Source organism: Rhinolophus hipposideros, assembly GCF_964194185.1.
Source record: "Rhinolophus hipposideros genome assembly, chromosome: 16".
NCBI lineage: Eukaryota > Metazoa > Chordata > Mammalia > Chiroptera > Rhinolophidae > Rhinolophus > Rhinolophus hipposideros.
The window spans coordinates 36,352,543-36,368,571 of record NC_138062.1 but is presented as its reverse complement, the minus strand read 5'-3'; the positions used below and the strand labels follow the sequence as shown (position 1 = coordinate 36,368,571).

The 16,029-nt window shown below is 43.0% G+C and overlaps 1 protein-coding gene across 15 annotated transcripts in view; it reads left to right on the top strand.

The window, feature by feature from the left end:
• Positions 1-16,029, top strand: part of PALLD (palladin, cytoskeletal associated protein) — a 375,682-nt gene that overhangs the window by 325,115 nt on the left and 34,538 nt on the right. For 9 of the 15 annotated variants that reach the window (XM_081075482.1, XM_081075474.1, XM_081075481.1 and 6 more), the window contains one exon: positions 8,025-8,600. The exons of 4 other annotated variants lie outside the window; for them this stretch is intronic. In XM_081075482.1, the coding sequence (XP_080931608.1) occupies positions 8,025-8,600 (576 nt within the window). Of the gene's footprint in view, positions 1-8,024; positions 8,601-13,582; positions 13,765-16,029 lie in introns of those variants that run through there. 2 more of the 15 variants (XM_081075480.1, XM_081075479.1) reach the window with 1 other exon arrangement.

Sequence of the window (16,029 nt, the reverse complement as noted above, 5' to 3'; positions counted from 1 at the left end):
AACAAACAAGTCAAACAAAAACCCATAGACACAGTTTAGTGGTTACCAGAGGATAAGAGGGAGGGGGTGTAGAAGAGGATAAAGGAGGTCACATATATGATCACGGAAGGAGAACTGACTGGGTGGTGAACACAATGCAATACACAGATGGTGTATTACAGAATTGTACACTTGAAGAGTATATAATTTTACTAACTGATGTCACCCCAAGAAATTTAATGACAATTTTTTTTAAAAAGTATCCTCCCCTCAAAAAAGTATCCTTTTTATAAGATTTGCTGTGAAATTATTTTAGTTTGCCTCTCTAAGTCTTTAAAATATATTTGTTCTTACCAAAAATGATATATTCATTTTTCAAAAACAGTTGAAACAAATGTGAAAACAGCATATGCATAAGGCATGTATACGAATAAACACCATACTGGGATTTGGTTAATTCTTTACAATTTCCTTTAACATAAGTTTCTCTATAACGTTTAAATGTTACTGGGCTAAAGTGTAAGGATTATAAAATCTGAAAGTTTATTAGGACCCTACAGATATTACATTGTACATTTCCATTTTAGAGTTGGGAGACTTGGCCCCAGAGAGGATAAATGGATTATCCAAAGTCATCAATAGCTCATGGCCAAACTAGAGTTGAACTGTTTGAACATCTGTGTTCTTACTTGTAAATAACCTGTGTGGTTGTGGCTTTATTTGCACGATACCTGTATTCCCTGAGAAAAGTGCATCACTGTGTTTCTGAGTGCCATGTGGCTTGATGGAACAGTTACTTTTGTATTTTAGAGAAACCTGGAGATTTTAATTAAACTCCAGAAATATTTACTGAGCCTCTTACATGTGATTGGAGAAGGAGATGTTGACGATAAAATGTTTGGAAGGGGTAGAGAAGTGAGACAATTGTTCTTTGGTTTTTTTCAGTAGAATAAAGCCATTTGGTGATTAGATAGATACAGAATAAAGGCATTTGGTGAGTAAGTAATGGTTATATTTTTTGAAAGATATGACACTTTTTTTGCCCTTAGGAATAATTCATTCTTACAAACTACACACCACTGTTTTAGATATATTCAGGTCAACGAACATAAAGTAGAAATGACACAGAAGGGTTGGGAATTTGAGGAAACATGATCTATATGAAACCTTAAAATACGCCAAATTATTTCATTGTAGGACCTAAAGTCTGTCCATCTTTTTCTCCCCAGTTGTTTTAAATCTCAGAGAAAAAGTTACGCTTCAGACCTGAAAGTTCCCCAACATGTACCTCTCAGGCAGCTTTTCTTTGGGGTTTCCATTAGAAATGAGATCACTGATTTTGCCTCAAGTCGTGACTGAAAAGGTTAGAAAAGAGATTTTTCTTAAAAAGAAAGGTACTTTGAGCATGGTTTTTAGAAGAATCAGCAGCTAATATCTTCCTGTTGTTTTCACTGGCCTATGCAGCAATAGACATGAAAATCATTTAAGGCATTTCAGTGTGATGTGGCGCTCATGCCTTTAAACCTGACCTCACATTCCTCCCCCAAAAAAGGCTAAGGCTGAAATGCCAGAGGTCCACGTCATTCAGCTTTATCAGGCTTATCACGATGGTAAACACCATCAAAGCCTGTCCCTTAGCACATACAATTTATGTTGGGATACACATCCTTTTCTTTTGGTGGGACTGTGACTGCTCTAGACCACATCCTGTAGCCTTGACAAGGGTAAATGACCGTGTACCCCCACGGAGAGTTGGATCTCCACAGACCTCCGGAAGGAGAATCCTCTGTGTCTGGGAGGTCAGCTGCAGGGTTCAGCTCATGTTAGTATTGACCCTTGTTGGTACCCCACCACCCCGCCTCCTGGTCCTTATTCCTCATGCTGTATGAGAGACACAGCCATCCTTTGATATTCTGGAGACGTTCCCAGGAGGATTATGAATTGTTCAGCAATCGCTCCCTCTCTTTCTCATGGTGCATGGAATGACTTCAAATAGAGATCAGCTTTATGTAGTCAGACATAAAGCACTACTGTTTTTCTGTAGCACAGCCAAATGCCGTTCTTATTCTAAGTAAAAAAGACCAGTCTTTCTAAAAGACACCCAAGTCGTGTGCTGATTTCTTCACTCAGGTCACTTCTTCCTTGAACCCTCCTATGTAATTAATTGCTCTCGGTCCTGGCTTCGTCTAGAGTCAGCATGATTTACAAAAGGCTCAGAATGAATTAGAGATCAAAGAATGGGTTTCTTTTGTAAAGAAACTCATGTCATTTTGCAATACATGTTCAACATGCATTCTCAAGGAGTGGTCGATTTTAATTTGATTTTAATACTCTCATGTTTATGGTACTTTGTAGAATATCCAAATCTATCACTGCCCTCTCCCTCAATCGTATGGGGAATGTATTTAACTTCTGTTATTTTTGTACTTAACGTATAACCTCCCCTCAACCCAATGTCATACATTCTCATTTGCCATATAGTACCGTGTTTTCCCGAAAATAAGGCCCAGTCATATTTTAGTAAAATAAGACCGGGTCTTATATTAATTTTTGCTCCAAAAGATACATGAGAGCTGATGGTCCAGCTAGGTCTTATTTTCGGGAAAACACGGTATCTTATTTTTACTGTGTAAATGATTGTTCTTAAGAATGTGATTTATATACCTTTTACTGAGGGGCAATAGTAAGTTAGTGCTAAACAAAGTTGTTAGATACTAACCCTCAGCAAGTGGACACAGTTTCTATGATATGAGGGCATGAATGGAAGCATGAGTAATAGAAAAAAACAGGACAATTGAAGTACGAATATAATAGTTGTAGATGGAACTTACTGAGTACTCCTTGAACTGAAGCCCTGTGGGAGTTTCATGTTCTGTAAGTTCCTAGAATTAATGTACTGAGCGCTCTCATACATAGGATCCTCAGCTACTCCCACCCAGAAAAGGAATATCCAAGTATGTTGTAGGAACACCGAGCACTCTGTTCCCTAATTCTAACTTAACTACCTTCATTTGAAAAGTTTTAGAACTCCCCAGCCCATATGGGGCCGTCTGTAGGATGGTCCTTCTGACGGTGCCTGATGAACCCAGCTGAGTATAGAAATTGCCGCCAGAAATCAACACTGTTGTTGACATTGACAGTCATGTGTCTGCCATACTGAGTATTGGATTGGGTGTTGTGAGGGTGCTGGGTCAGTGCTGTGGGGACACTAATGTCACAGTCCCTGCCTTCCAAGTGCTTATAAATAGCAGGACCAGAAGGCTCACGGTTCAGAGGGCGCAGTATTGTAACTCTTCATCACCCAATCAATGGCTTCTGTATCACACAGTAAAAAAAAAAATGAAAGAAAATATATAAAGCGACAGCATATTTATTCTGAAAGCACAAATGTTTTTTAGCTTCATGATCCCAAGAGTTTCTGCAGACAGTTATAAATACTCCATCTTTATTAGAATGAACAGGGGATAAATTCCTTCTTGCAATCCAGACATTGCTCCAGAGGTATACTGGGAATTTCCAATTTACATAAAAGTTGTTTTCCAGAAGTTCACTTTCACATCCTTTATTTTGAGCTTGGGCTGCAGTTCCCCAGAGAAAAAGTGATACTCAGTAACAATGACTAACATTTTAATTAATCTTTTTTGTTTACTGAGCACTTGGGAGAGAACCGGTAAAGCCAAGCTTTCCAGCCAACCAGCCCTTCACCTCCAGGTTCTGCCCTTAGACAGATTCCTGACCTTACTAACCTATGGGGAATTTTAAAAATGGGGATAATAATACTAACCCCCTAGGGTTGTTGTAAATGAGTCAGTCCGGTGCCAGGTACATAATAAGTGCTATCCCTCATCTTCCACCCCTGCTAGGGTGAGGAGCAACTGTGGAGCCCAGCTATCTTAGCCAGTCTGGCTGCTCATCCTCCATCTCCAGTTCCCCATGTCCCCACACGCCACTGCTGTTCCCCCTTGCCAGCTACCTACAGGGGGACAGATGAACAGGAAAATCCCCTGCAGTAAGTAGAACATTATCTCCATTTTTCAAAGGCCCATTTGGTAAAGTAACCAGGATCGAAGGGGTTGTTTTCTTCTGCTGTGGAACCTTTATTGAGCTCCTACTCTGCACCAGGCACTGTGCTCATTTCACCCTCACAGTGACCCCACAGTTAGTAGCTAGTGGAGTTGTGTTCCAAGCCAGTGCCGTCCAACTGGGAGTGTAGCCTTTTCCTCCTGTATCACCCTGCTGCTCACCTGGTTACTTTCTGCTTTAATCTAGTGGCAGAAGAGATTACTAAATTGGAAACTAAGTTGGGTTCTACATCTATCAAATCTGAATGTTTGCCCCATCCGACTATCTGTGCAATTTCTTGTTAAAAGCTGTGCCCACACCATTTGGGTAGGTTAGGAGGCTGTTGGTTTTCTGTAATGAAGGAGGGCAATCCATTGAGTTGTTATTTGCCCTCTTCCTGAGCTTCCACCATCTTCTCAACTTTGCACCATTTCACCCTAAAAAGAATCAAGTGTGAAGTCAGATTTTCTTCAATATATTCTTAAATATGTAAATAATTAAGCAAACCTTGACTGATAATTCAGACTCCGAAGGCTTGGGGTGCTGTGGCTGCAAAGAAGCATAAGAGTTAAATGCTTAGGAGGGAAAGATGACCACAGATTTTTTTTTTTTCTTTTCTTAAATCATACTGAAGGTCAGTGTTCTTTTTTACTACTTTTTAAAAGTTGAAAACAACTCCATTACAGTTGACATTCAATATTATATTAGTTTCAGGTGTACAGCACAGTGGTTAGACATACATAACTTACACAACGACCCCCACCCCAAGTCTAGTATGAGATCAGGGTTCTTTTCTGTTGACCTGCCTGGTGTAGCGAAAAGAGCCAGGGACAGACACAGGTATAACCTGACTCTGCAGGTAACTTGCTCGGTGATTTGAGCAAGGTACTGAAAACTCCTTTCCCATTTGTAAATGGACTGTGACAAGTGCATGGTGAAAAACTCTAGAGGTCTCATTTCTTTCAGTATTGAAACCTTTAGAATTGAAGGAGGGGTAGGAGTGGGGAATTGCTTGGTTGTTTTGAATTGGGCGTGTGGTGAAGGGGGGGAAGGAAGCTGGGAGTGATGGGAGGGATGAGTTGTGCAAAACTGAAGGCGTTAACAATATGACTCTCAACGTGTTGTACTTGTGACTAGGGCAGTTTAGAACTGTCAACCCAACTTTTCAGCCTTTGCACAGTACTTCCAACAGGTTCAGTTCAGTTTCCATTGTATTTCATGTTCACAGGAAGAGCAGCAGACAAAAATGGGGAAACCAGAAAAGTGATGCATTTTTACAATAACTTCTAAGTGATTTCCAAAGGCCCCAAGCAGTCTTGCCCTGCTGGTACCTTTCAGTCACTTTGCCTTTTTATCTCAGTGAAAATCAGCTTTAATTTAAAAAAAAAAATTGTAATGAGAACTGAGGAAACAACTTGGAATTGTGTATCGCATCATCTCAGAATCCAGGTGTCAGAGCCATTTAACTCCAGTATATTTTAAATGATGATTTGCTCAGAAATCAAGTCAGACACTTAAAGATTCAAAATACCTGCTTTGTTCTCCCTCCCCCCTCCCTCCAGTTCCCTGCAGGTTGTATTTCTCACCCGGTGCAAAATGGGGGAGAAGGAAATGGAGGGAACCACTAGCAGAGTTTATCATTGCAGTCAATACTAGTAACCAAAAATACCAGTATGCCTGTTCATTACTCATGAAATGCTACGTTCTAAAACGCTACGTTCGTAATTTCTTGAACTGTCCCTTAGTATTAAATGCAGCATCTCAGCAGCTTTGAGCTCACTTAGGTTAGCAAACCTGGTGGTTCTTTTTAATGCCCACGTGGTAGGCTTGACCCCAGGGAGAACGTTAGAACCAGTACAGTGGTGGCCAGGGCTTTCCTGCCCTGGCTTCTTTGAAGACTGGCTTCTCGGGAACCACTCCCTAACCCTGGGCAGAAGAATCCTCGCACCACATCCAGGGCATGATATGATGTTTGCAGCAGCCTCACCAGAGCCCTTACACAGCTATTTGCTGATGCCAGATCAAGCTTAAAATACCTTAAAGCACAGCCGTTGGGAGCCCGGGCTGGCCCAGCGTAGGGGCACGTTGCTTTGGGGCTGGCCACATAGATCACTAGCAATCCAGGTGTACAGGTCAGTTGAATGTTGATGGTAAAACCATCCAGGAATAGGATGCATTTTGTCGTAGTTAGGAAATAAGTAGGAGATGGTAAAGGCAGGGCCATCAGAAAGGAGCGTTTGGGGATTCAAACGAATGTGCGTGCAGGATGATGGGTGGTTTTAGAGCTGGTGGGTGGTTTTTATGAGTTCTATTCCTAGGCTCGTTCTAAATACATGAACTCAGGAGCACATGTGCTGGACAGTCTACCCAAACCACAGAGACATCTGGAACTTCTGTGTCCCGGTGAATCCCAGCAGTGGCGCGGCTGCTTGTAAAAATGCTCAGTAAGTTCTGCAGGACCCCACAGCGTTCTATGGTGTTGGAATGTTTGATGCTGTGCACAGGTTAAGCATATAGAACCATCTTTTTATACTTTCCAGTTCCCCCCAAAGGTGTTTCTTGCTGTCTTTTCACAGATTTAAGGGTAATCATTTTACTGGATAATTACAGAAGCGCAAAGAAAACAGGAAAAAATTTAGAACTTCATGGCTGATGTTCTCAACAGCTCATGGTACTTGATAACAGATATCAATTCTGTTGTTTTTTTCATCTTTTATCAGCAGCTTCAATTCCTTTTATTGCTTTGAATTTATGAAAGCTTGATTTTGAAGATTAAATACCTATGGATAAGGAAGCTTTGGGGGTTTTGTTTTTTAGGTTTAAAAGATTTGAAGTTAAGAGCACAGCTTTGCCTATTCATGGAATTGTTCCTGTTGTATCTGCTTGTTGTAGTGCCATCTCCTGTTGAGGTTTCTTTTGACAGCCATTGGTCACTGCCGGGAATAAAGGAAAACACCTAGGATGTAAAATTCAGTTAAGCAGGAAAGCTTACGAGTAAAATACAGTAAGATTTTAGCTAATTGCTATCTGCTTACACTTTTTTGAAAAAATTTAAATTCAGTCTCTTCTCGATGGAAAATATTTGGGGAATTAAAGCTGCATTATTATAAAATTAATCATTTGTTATTGCTTATTAAACACCTGTTAATCTACCTTTAACACATGTTAAAGGTAGATTAAAGGAAAAATTAGGTAGATAAAGGAAAAAAAGGTAGATTAAAGGAAAATATTTGGGCAATTAAAGCTGCATTATTATAAAATTAATGATTTGTTATTGCTTACTAAACACCTGTCAATGTACCTTTAACACATGTTAAAGGTAGATGCCATTTGCATGTTTCAGATATGGCAGAAATATCAGTATCAGTGTTTATTAAGGTTTGTATAAATAATTGGCCTTTCAGGGTTTATTATTAAAACTTCTAGTATAGTAAATTTTGCATATTTTTTAGGGAACAAACGCAGAAATTAAAGTGGATCTTCCCCCCCCCCCCCCAAATCAGCCTGTGGTATTTACTGAAGGCAAAGTTGACAGCCTTGAAGTTGCCAAACTGGACTAACCTAAATCTGCCAAAAATAACTCACGTCAAGTTTCTGTGTGTCTGCGTATGTGTGTGTTTTCAACTTTCTCATTCGGATAGAATTCTTTTTCTAACACCTGGCACCAAATGAGAGGCCTGAGACTTATGTCAATAGTTTTCCTTTTAATACTGCCGGTTTCTCCGAAAGTGAAATATGGCCCCTGGAAGTCGGACCAACTTTCCATCGCGATCTGTACACTGGAGTGAATCATCTTAGGCAAAACCTGGGGGAGACGCGGAGCTGCCCGGCCACGCGCGGCCGACGTAGCGCTTTGTCCAGCGTGAGTGGCAGGCGACCCCGCGGGCCAGTACCGCGCGTGTCGCGTGGGGCTGGCCGGCCCGGGCCGGGACGGCGTTCCGTGTGGTTCCCCCTCTGAAGGTGTCGCTCTTCTCTCCCCCCAGGGACCCTCTGAAACTGCAGCAGCTGCAGCAGCACACCCGCCTGGAGCAGGAGGCCCGCCCGCCGCCGCCCGCCGCCCCGGAGCCCATGAGCGCGCTCGCCTCCCGCGCCGCCCCCGCCATGCAGTCCTCCGGCTCCTTCAACTACGCGCGCCCCAAGCAGTTCATCGCGGCGCAGAACCTGGGCCCCGCGTCCGGCCACGGCACGCCGGCCTCCAGCACCAGCTCCTCCAGCCTCCCGTCGCCCCTGTCCCCGACGATGAAGCAGTTCGGCCGCACGGCCGCGCCCTGCTTCGCGCAGTCCTTCGGCGCCGAGGCCGAGGCGCCCTGGTCCCCGTCGTCGCCGTCGCCCCCGCCCCCGCCGCCCCCGGTCTTCAGCCCCACCGCCGCCTTCCCGGGGCCCGACGTGTTCCCGCTGCCGCCGCCGCCGCCGCCGCTCCCCAGCGCGGGCCTGGCCTCGCCCGCCGCCCGCTTCGGCCCCAGCCAGACGCCCGCCGCCTTCCTCAGCGCCCTGCTGCCCTCGCAGCCGCAGCCCGTGGCTGTCAACGCCCTGGGCCTCCCCAAGGGCGTCACCCCCGCGTGAGTGACAGCAGCACCCCCTCCCCCCTCCACACGCGCCCGCGAAACGCGCCCGTCCACCTGGAGCCCTGGGGTTCCCTTGTCCCATTGCACATACTTCCCTCTGTCCCATTGCACATACTTCCCTCTGTCCCATTGCACATACTTCCCTCTGTCCCATTGCACATACTTGCCTCTGTCCCATTGCACATACTTCCCTCTGTCCCATTGCACATACTTCCCTCTGTCCCATTGCACATACTTCCCTCTGTCCCATTGCACATACTTGCCTCTGTCCCATTGCACATACTTCCCTCTGTCCCATTGCACATACTTCCCTCTGTCCCATTGCCCATACTTCCCTCTGTCCCATTGCACATACTTCCCTCTGTCCCATTGCACATACTTCCCTCTGTCCCATTGCACATACTTCCCTCTGTCCCATTGCACATACTTCCCTCTGTCCCATTGCACATACTTCCCTCTGTCCCATTGCCCATACTTCCCTCTGTCCCATTGCACATACTTCCCTCTGTCCCATTGCACATACTTCCCTCTGTCCCATTGCACATACTTCCCTCTGTCCCATTGCACATACTTCCCTCTGTCCCATTGCACATACTTGCCTCTGTCCCATTTTCACATTCTTACCACCGCAGCTTTACTAAGCTGTTCTTGCGTAGCTACCTTCTCATTACCAAGGTCAGCGCTCTTTCTAACGTGTGAAACAATACGAGTCTCCGTAGGAACGACCCAAAGTCGAGGCAGTGCCCGTAATCATTTTAGATACTGGCCTTAGCTGCCATTGAATGAGCAGCGTGCGAAGCAATTGATGTATCTTCTCTCCTTTGATACATTTGTAAGAGGCATGATCGCCTCGCCTGCAGCTCAGGATTCCGGTGTTCACACAAATTTGTCCCCGAGCCGCCAAACTGAGATTGGAATCCATATCGATTCCAAATCCATGTTCCTACCACCAAACTATGTATCTTAGTATTTCAGGTCAGTATTACAATAGATGTGAAGGGGCTTGGTTATGAAGTATACACTTAATGTTTTTGAAATATTAACAGGGTTAAGAAGCCTTTACATGTATGTGGTGGATGCAAATAAGTGAGGACGTGGGCAATCTAGTGAAGAAATGGTGGTGCCATTTCTGTCCCCATCCAACTGTGATCTCTAGGGAGATGACAGTGGATCCTCTATTTCTCTGTTTGCATATTACCTAATACCTGTCTTTCCTTCTGTCACAATGAAGCTGTGCAGCTCTCTGAAATCTTTACATAGAAAATCTGTGAGGATAAATAAGATGACATCTACAAAAGTACAGTAAAGCCTGCAAAAGAAACATTGTGCAGGGGTTTGGAACATCTTGTTGACGAGTAAAGTGAGTGACAGCACACACTCATTTTACTAAAGAGTTCAGAAGTAAGTACGTGCTAGCAGAGGTCAAGCCAGTTCCCATATCTCAAATCTTCCTGTTGAAATCCTACTTCAGAGTTTGCCAGAATCCCAATATTGTTCAGAGAGAAAAGAAGGAAACCCTACAAAGGAAGAAAAATGAGAAGACCTTAGAGTTCAGGTTATTCCATTCATACGAAGAAGTTTTCCATTCTAGGATGCACTAGAACCACCGTGTTTTGCTATGTTTGACTTTGGTAAGGCATGTCAAGAAGATTCAGTTAGCAATGTCTTGTTTCGTTCGGCACTTTCTAAATGTTGATTGCATGAATCTGAGTTTGAAATCTGGCTTCTTCTCTAATCTTCTTTGGAAAAAGTTCAGTCAAATGAATACATAAATAAGTTGAACAAAAGGGGGGAGTCTTTATAGTAATGATGTGATAATGGGCTTCTACTGAAAGTTGAGGCAGTCAGATTGCCTGAGAAATCCTTTCTCTTTCTCCCCTACATTTCTGTTTGAGCTTTTTTTTTGTCTGCTAGGAAATGAAGCATTATCTTGCTACAAAGAAGCTGTTAGATTCAAAAAGTGGAAGTTTGTTTCATAACACTTTTTGTCCTCTCTTACTATGAAGTGGTACCAAACCTTGCTTCCCAGGAAGATGAGTACTGTATAAATAATCTGTCTAACATTCCTCATATAGAATTTGATCAAGATTAGTTTATGGAGACATTGGGTGGTCTTCCCTTTTATCATCCTACGTTGAAACAGTGGTTTATTCTTTGACTTTGAAATTCTCTTAAGATACACAGTTTTAAGAGCTTACTTCAAATAATAGAAGCACTTGCTCCTTATCAGCATCTATCATTTTAGTTACTCATTTTATAGAGTGAAAATATGTTATCATTGTTACCATAAAAGAATCCATCCAGTAACTTCTGCCATGTCTTAAAAATTAATGAGGTCATGCTTATTTTGTGGCTATAGAAAACTATCCCATAAAGGTGGTTAGGTGCTGTGACACCAAAGATAAGTGGCAATACAAGGCTGCAGATTTTTAGTTCTATGTCAGCCTAAGAAGACATCGTGATATGGTTACCCTTTGTCTTCAAGGAATTTTCCTGTGCTAAATCACACACTTGAAGAAGTCATTGTATTATTTTGATACATGGAGCTTTCGAAACATTTTTCCCTCTGGCTTATTGTGGGATCCTTCCCTTGCATTCTGAATCAAAAACAACAAGGTAGCTATTTATCCATCATAATCATCCACATAATTTGCCAGAGACTGAGTGTCCCTTTCAGGGCTGCCATGACTAATTGGTATCCTTGAACTTGTAGGAACTGCCAAACTCTTGTCAAATGAATCTTTTAAATTACTTTCATTTATATTTCATTGGTAACTTGTGGTCATTATGACAGCAAATTCAGTTTCACTTAACATGTATTATTTCTCTGATTCGACGGTTTTTCCATAGGTCAAGTTCCAGTAAATAGATTGATTATACATGACTCAGTGTAGTAGAAATACATGAGTTTTTTGTGTGTTTTTTTTTGGGAGGGGGGGCTGCCTTGTTTTAACAAAATCTGAAATACAAATTTTAGATTTCTCAGTTTTCTTAAATGTCAACTGCATACTAGCTATTTTAGGTTGTTTGTATGTTTAGCATTGTCCTTATTGAAGAATAGGTTGGTTAAATACACTAAGTTTCTAAATAGTCTGTGTAGATAAGATTCTGTTTCTCAAGTGTCTGGGTAGCAGAGGTCAAGGTAGGGAACAAAGTCCCTGGATGCCAGTGATAAACCACGAAGTCCAGACAAATGATTGGGTCTCTCCCAGCCTCGCACTGCGGTTTGGGGAACTTCTCCACATCCAGTTCCTCTAGTGCCGTTCTTTCTACAGACTGCTACATTCCTCCCCAAGGTTTCTGGGGTCACTAGCAGAGAAAAGATCGCCCTCCTCAAACCTGCTGACAGACACAAATGTTAAGTTGATGAAATCTTTCAGATGGAGGCAGCGAGAACATGCCTTAGAACGAAATCTGTTTGCGCTCATAAAATTAATGTATTCTACTCACCTCACAATTGCTGGTAGTTAGTTTTACAGTATCCACTGCTGTATCCCTGTCTTTCTACACAGTAAATCAGCCCAGAGAGATGGTGGAATCCAGAGGGTTGTGGGAATGCCACCTGGGGGTAGTGGGGCAGTTCTCACTGCTGGTCTCTGAGCGGTGGTACCTAGCTCAAGGTGAATCAGGTCAGATCCATCCTCGAGGACCAGGCTGGCACTGTAGTTTTTGCTCACGTTCACATTCTTGGAATCTGTTCTCATAAGGGGGTGCTGCATAGCCAGAGGGCTATAATGCTTTATACTCTCCATTGCCTCTCTTACACAAGTAGGGCTTTGGCTTAAAATGTTACCCCCTGATTGTGAAAAGTAAAAGCATGTGTCAATAAGAGCTTTTATACAGATGTACCAATGAGAGCTTTTATTCCACAGGCACTCAGCTCTTTGTAGACATTATGTTGTCATTGTCCCGCTCTTTTTCCCTGATTTATAAGAAACAGGTAGGTGGAGACACTGTCATCATTCAACATTCAACATTCAAGGGGAGAGGCCCCAAGCGGTGAAGGGATTTCCCAGGGTTCTGGAATAAGCTTAAGCAGGGAGGGTGTTTATTAGGGCTAGCCTAAGGTGTCCTGCCCAGGTTTATCACTAATAAATCTGATGTCTGATATTTCGTAATTAAAACTGCTGCAGAGCAATGAAACAAAATCCTTGAGTCTTCAGGAAAAGCCTGTAAACAGATTGAGATGTGCTTTAGACAGTTTTCAAGTCAAGACAGTGGTTAGATAGAAAAGACAAAAGCTGCATTGGACTTTGCAGACGTTATGTCATCGTTCTCCTGTCCTGCAGGAAACAGGTAGGTGGGGGCCTTGTCACTCCCCATTAGAGTCAGAGGCCTGAAGGGGTCGGGGGCTGTCCCAGGGTCTTGTTATTGGGCTCCATGAGGGTCCTGTATCTTAGAGGATTCTGCACAAAGTTGTATGCAATCCTGCAGAAGTATTTCCCAGCAGATTAGCTGGAGAGGGCTCAGGGCCTGTTGTGACCAGTGACGATTCTGTGGCAATGTCTGCCCCAGGAGGAGCTCAGAATGAGACCTGCTCAGTCTTGGATGGTGAACGAGGAGGCGTAGCACGTACACGTGTGTGAGTTTATTCTTTACAGAACCCAAAAGGTGATGTGAAGAGAACTTGTAGTCGTATACAGTTACCTGTTTTCCTTTAAGTATCAGCTTTAGGTACCCACTTGTCCTCTGAACAGCTTTGGCTTTTGCTATTTTAAAAACTCCGTTTGTGTATCTTGGATTCTTTTATGTGTGAATTTATATATTACATTCTTGAAGATGAGGGATAACTGAATGCCCACATGTTGTTGCTTTTGCTTCCTCTGGAATTTTGTTGCCATTGGACGTCACTGAATATGAGAAGAGGAGAATAGAAGAGGACTTTTCGTAGTTAAAAAAAAAATGTCTCCGGTTGCTAGACAGGCGCGTGACCTCTTAAATCAGTGTTGTACTCTAGAGATTTGACTTTCTGAAATACACTGGCAGGACTGACCTACAACGGTATATCACGGGACGGATGCTTCCAAATTATTCAGTAGCCAAGAGAAAGAAAACCTTCTGGGATTTGGTAGTTGAATCTGGAAGATTTACCTTCCAGATGCTGTGTGTATGTTTGAGATGTTTTTACCCCCGACCACATGAGTATTATTTTTAAATGGTAAGTGACTTACTGTTGAAGCTAGAGTAAACAGATCGGTAATGTTTTCGGCACAGTTGAGCTGAGTGTGTATACACTGGCGTATCTCGTGTGGCAGACTTGTATGAATTGTTTACTGGTTGAGGTTTGTTTCTGAGTATGGGTTTTTGTGAAGAGGGCTGGTTTGGATAACAATTTACTTGGAAGAAGCATTTTATTTTTCAATTGTACAAATCATCTCTTTATCACCAGGTACTCTTTTTATTTCCTAACGAGTTGTTGCTCTTCATTTATCAAAACTAGGTGCCATTTGGGGGAGCAAACCACAGCCATGTTACATTAAACTCCGTCGCAGAATTAGGGAAACAAACCCAATTGCCAAAACTTTGCCTCAGAAACTTAAAACTGCTTTTCTTTCCTGGTGCAGTCCCTTTCCAGAAACTCCATTTTGGTTTCTAACCCTAACCTTACGTACTCACTGCATTTATTTTTAAAATTAAAGTTTATTGGGGTGACAATTGTTAGTAAAGTTACATCGATTTCAGGTGTCCAATTCTGTAATACATCATCCATATATATCCCATTGTGTGTTCACCACCCAGAGTCACATACTAACCCCATTTTTAACACAAGTATTTTCTGAATTATGTTAGTTCAAAGGAGAGACTCTTTTAAAAGGTCCACATTAAAACAAGTATGAGAAATGCTGTAACTTACACCTCTTTCCTCAAGGTTTGCAGTTCCCCGTTGACCCTGCCAGGCTCATTCTGGCCGTAGGACCTCTGCACTGCCTGGCTCTCCCTGTGTGAGGACACAGCCGTCACCTTCCTGTCACTTGGGCCACAGCTGTAGTGTCGGCTCCTCAGACCTGTGATTGGCTGCACCGTCTACTATAGCCATCTACTCACATGCCTGTCACCTCACAGCACTCCCCACCTCCAGATATGTCCTCCCTTCTCTCTCTCTCTCCCCGCCATCCCTACCATGAGATATAATTTTTGTGAGTACAGTGACTCAGTTTTGTTCCCCATGTGTCCCTAGCACATTGAAGAGAGTTGAGGACTAAAACGCCGATCACTAAAGCTTATTTCCACACTCTTGGAAATGCTGCCCAAGAATTCTTGGCATCTTTTTAAATGCCTTTCCCTCTTTCATTCTGTTGTCCTCGGCCAGTCTTGTTTCCGGGATTCATTTCCATGCTGGGTCATCTCTGTTGGCCTCTCCGGAGCTCCTCTTGCCATGCCAGGCACTGCTCTAAGTGGTTTATATTAGGTTGGTACAAAAGTAGTTGCGGTTTACACAGGTAAAAATAATTGCAATTACTTTTGCCCCAACCTAATATGTTAGCTCATGTCGTTTCCCCAGTAACCTTATGAGACCCATGCTACTGATACCCACATCTTACATTTTACAGAGAAGGAAACTGAGGCACACAGCCATTAGGTAACTAGCCCCAGCCACACAGCATTTAAGGTAAAAAAAAAACAAAGATTCTGACTCCGGTGCCTGTGGTGGTGTTGGTGGGACTGTTCCCCCATCCAGTTCTCCACATCGTCGTCTGCAGTCAAGATCTCAGCTGCTTCCTCTTTCATGGAATCTTCTGTGGTCATTCCAGCCAGCATTCTTTCCTCCTCCTTTTTCACTCCCACTGCAACTGCAGTTGCTGTCATAGTATGTCCCTTATCCTCCTACCCGATTATTAACTTCTTGGGATCAAAGCTCACCCTTTACAATTTGGCTGTCTTCACTGTGTCACACAGAATGGTGTTGACACTGAAGTGATGAAGCTGGGTGCTCCGTAAATATTTGTGTGACGACGACTGTTCAACATTCTCACATCTTTCAATTGATTGATTTTCATTTCAGTGTTAATGGCTCAGAACCAAGCAAATATGTGTACCTTAAATCCTGCAAGTAAAGGAAAATACGGTGTTAAAAATAGGGGGAAGTGGGGATGGCTGAAGTACATGTTCTTCTATTGGTGGTGGTCTTCATATGCTTAGGGAATTGGCTTGTTAAAAGAAATACAGAGCGATCAGGGTTTTTCTTTGGAACAAAGAGTAATTTTATTTGTCCTCTGCAATGATAAAATACCTGGATGGCAGAAACCCAAACCCCGGTGAATGTCTTCTGTATGAAATGTCCCAGAGCTGTTGTTCTGAGGTCCCCTAAGAGTCATGTGTGCTGAGAAATGCTCCTTAAGCAACAGGACTTACTCGGTCGTAAATAGATAGTAGGTATTTACTTGTTCAAGAGAGCTTGAGGCCGTCTTTTAAAAACACAGTT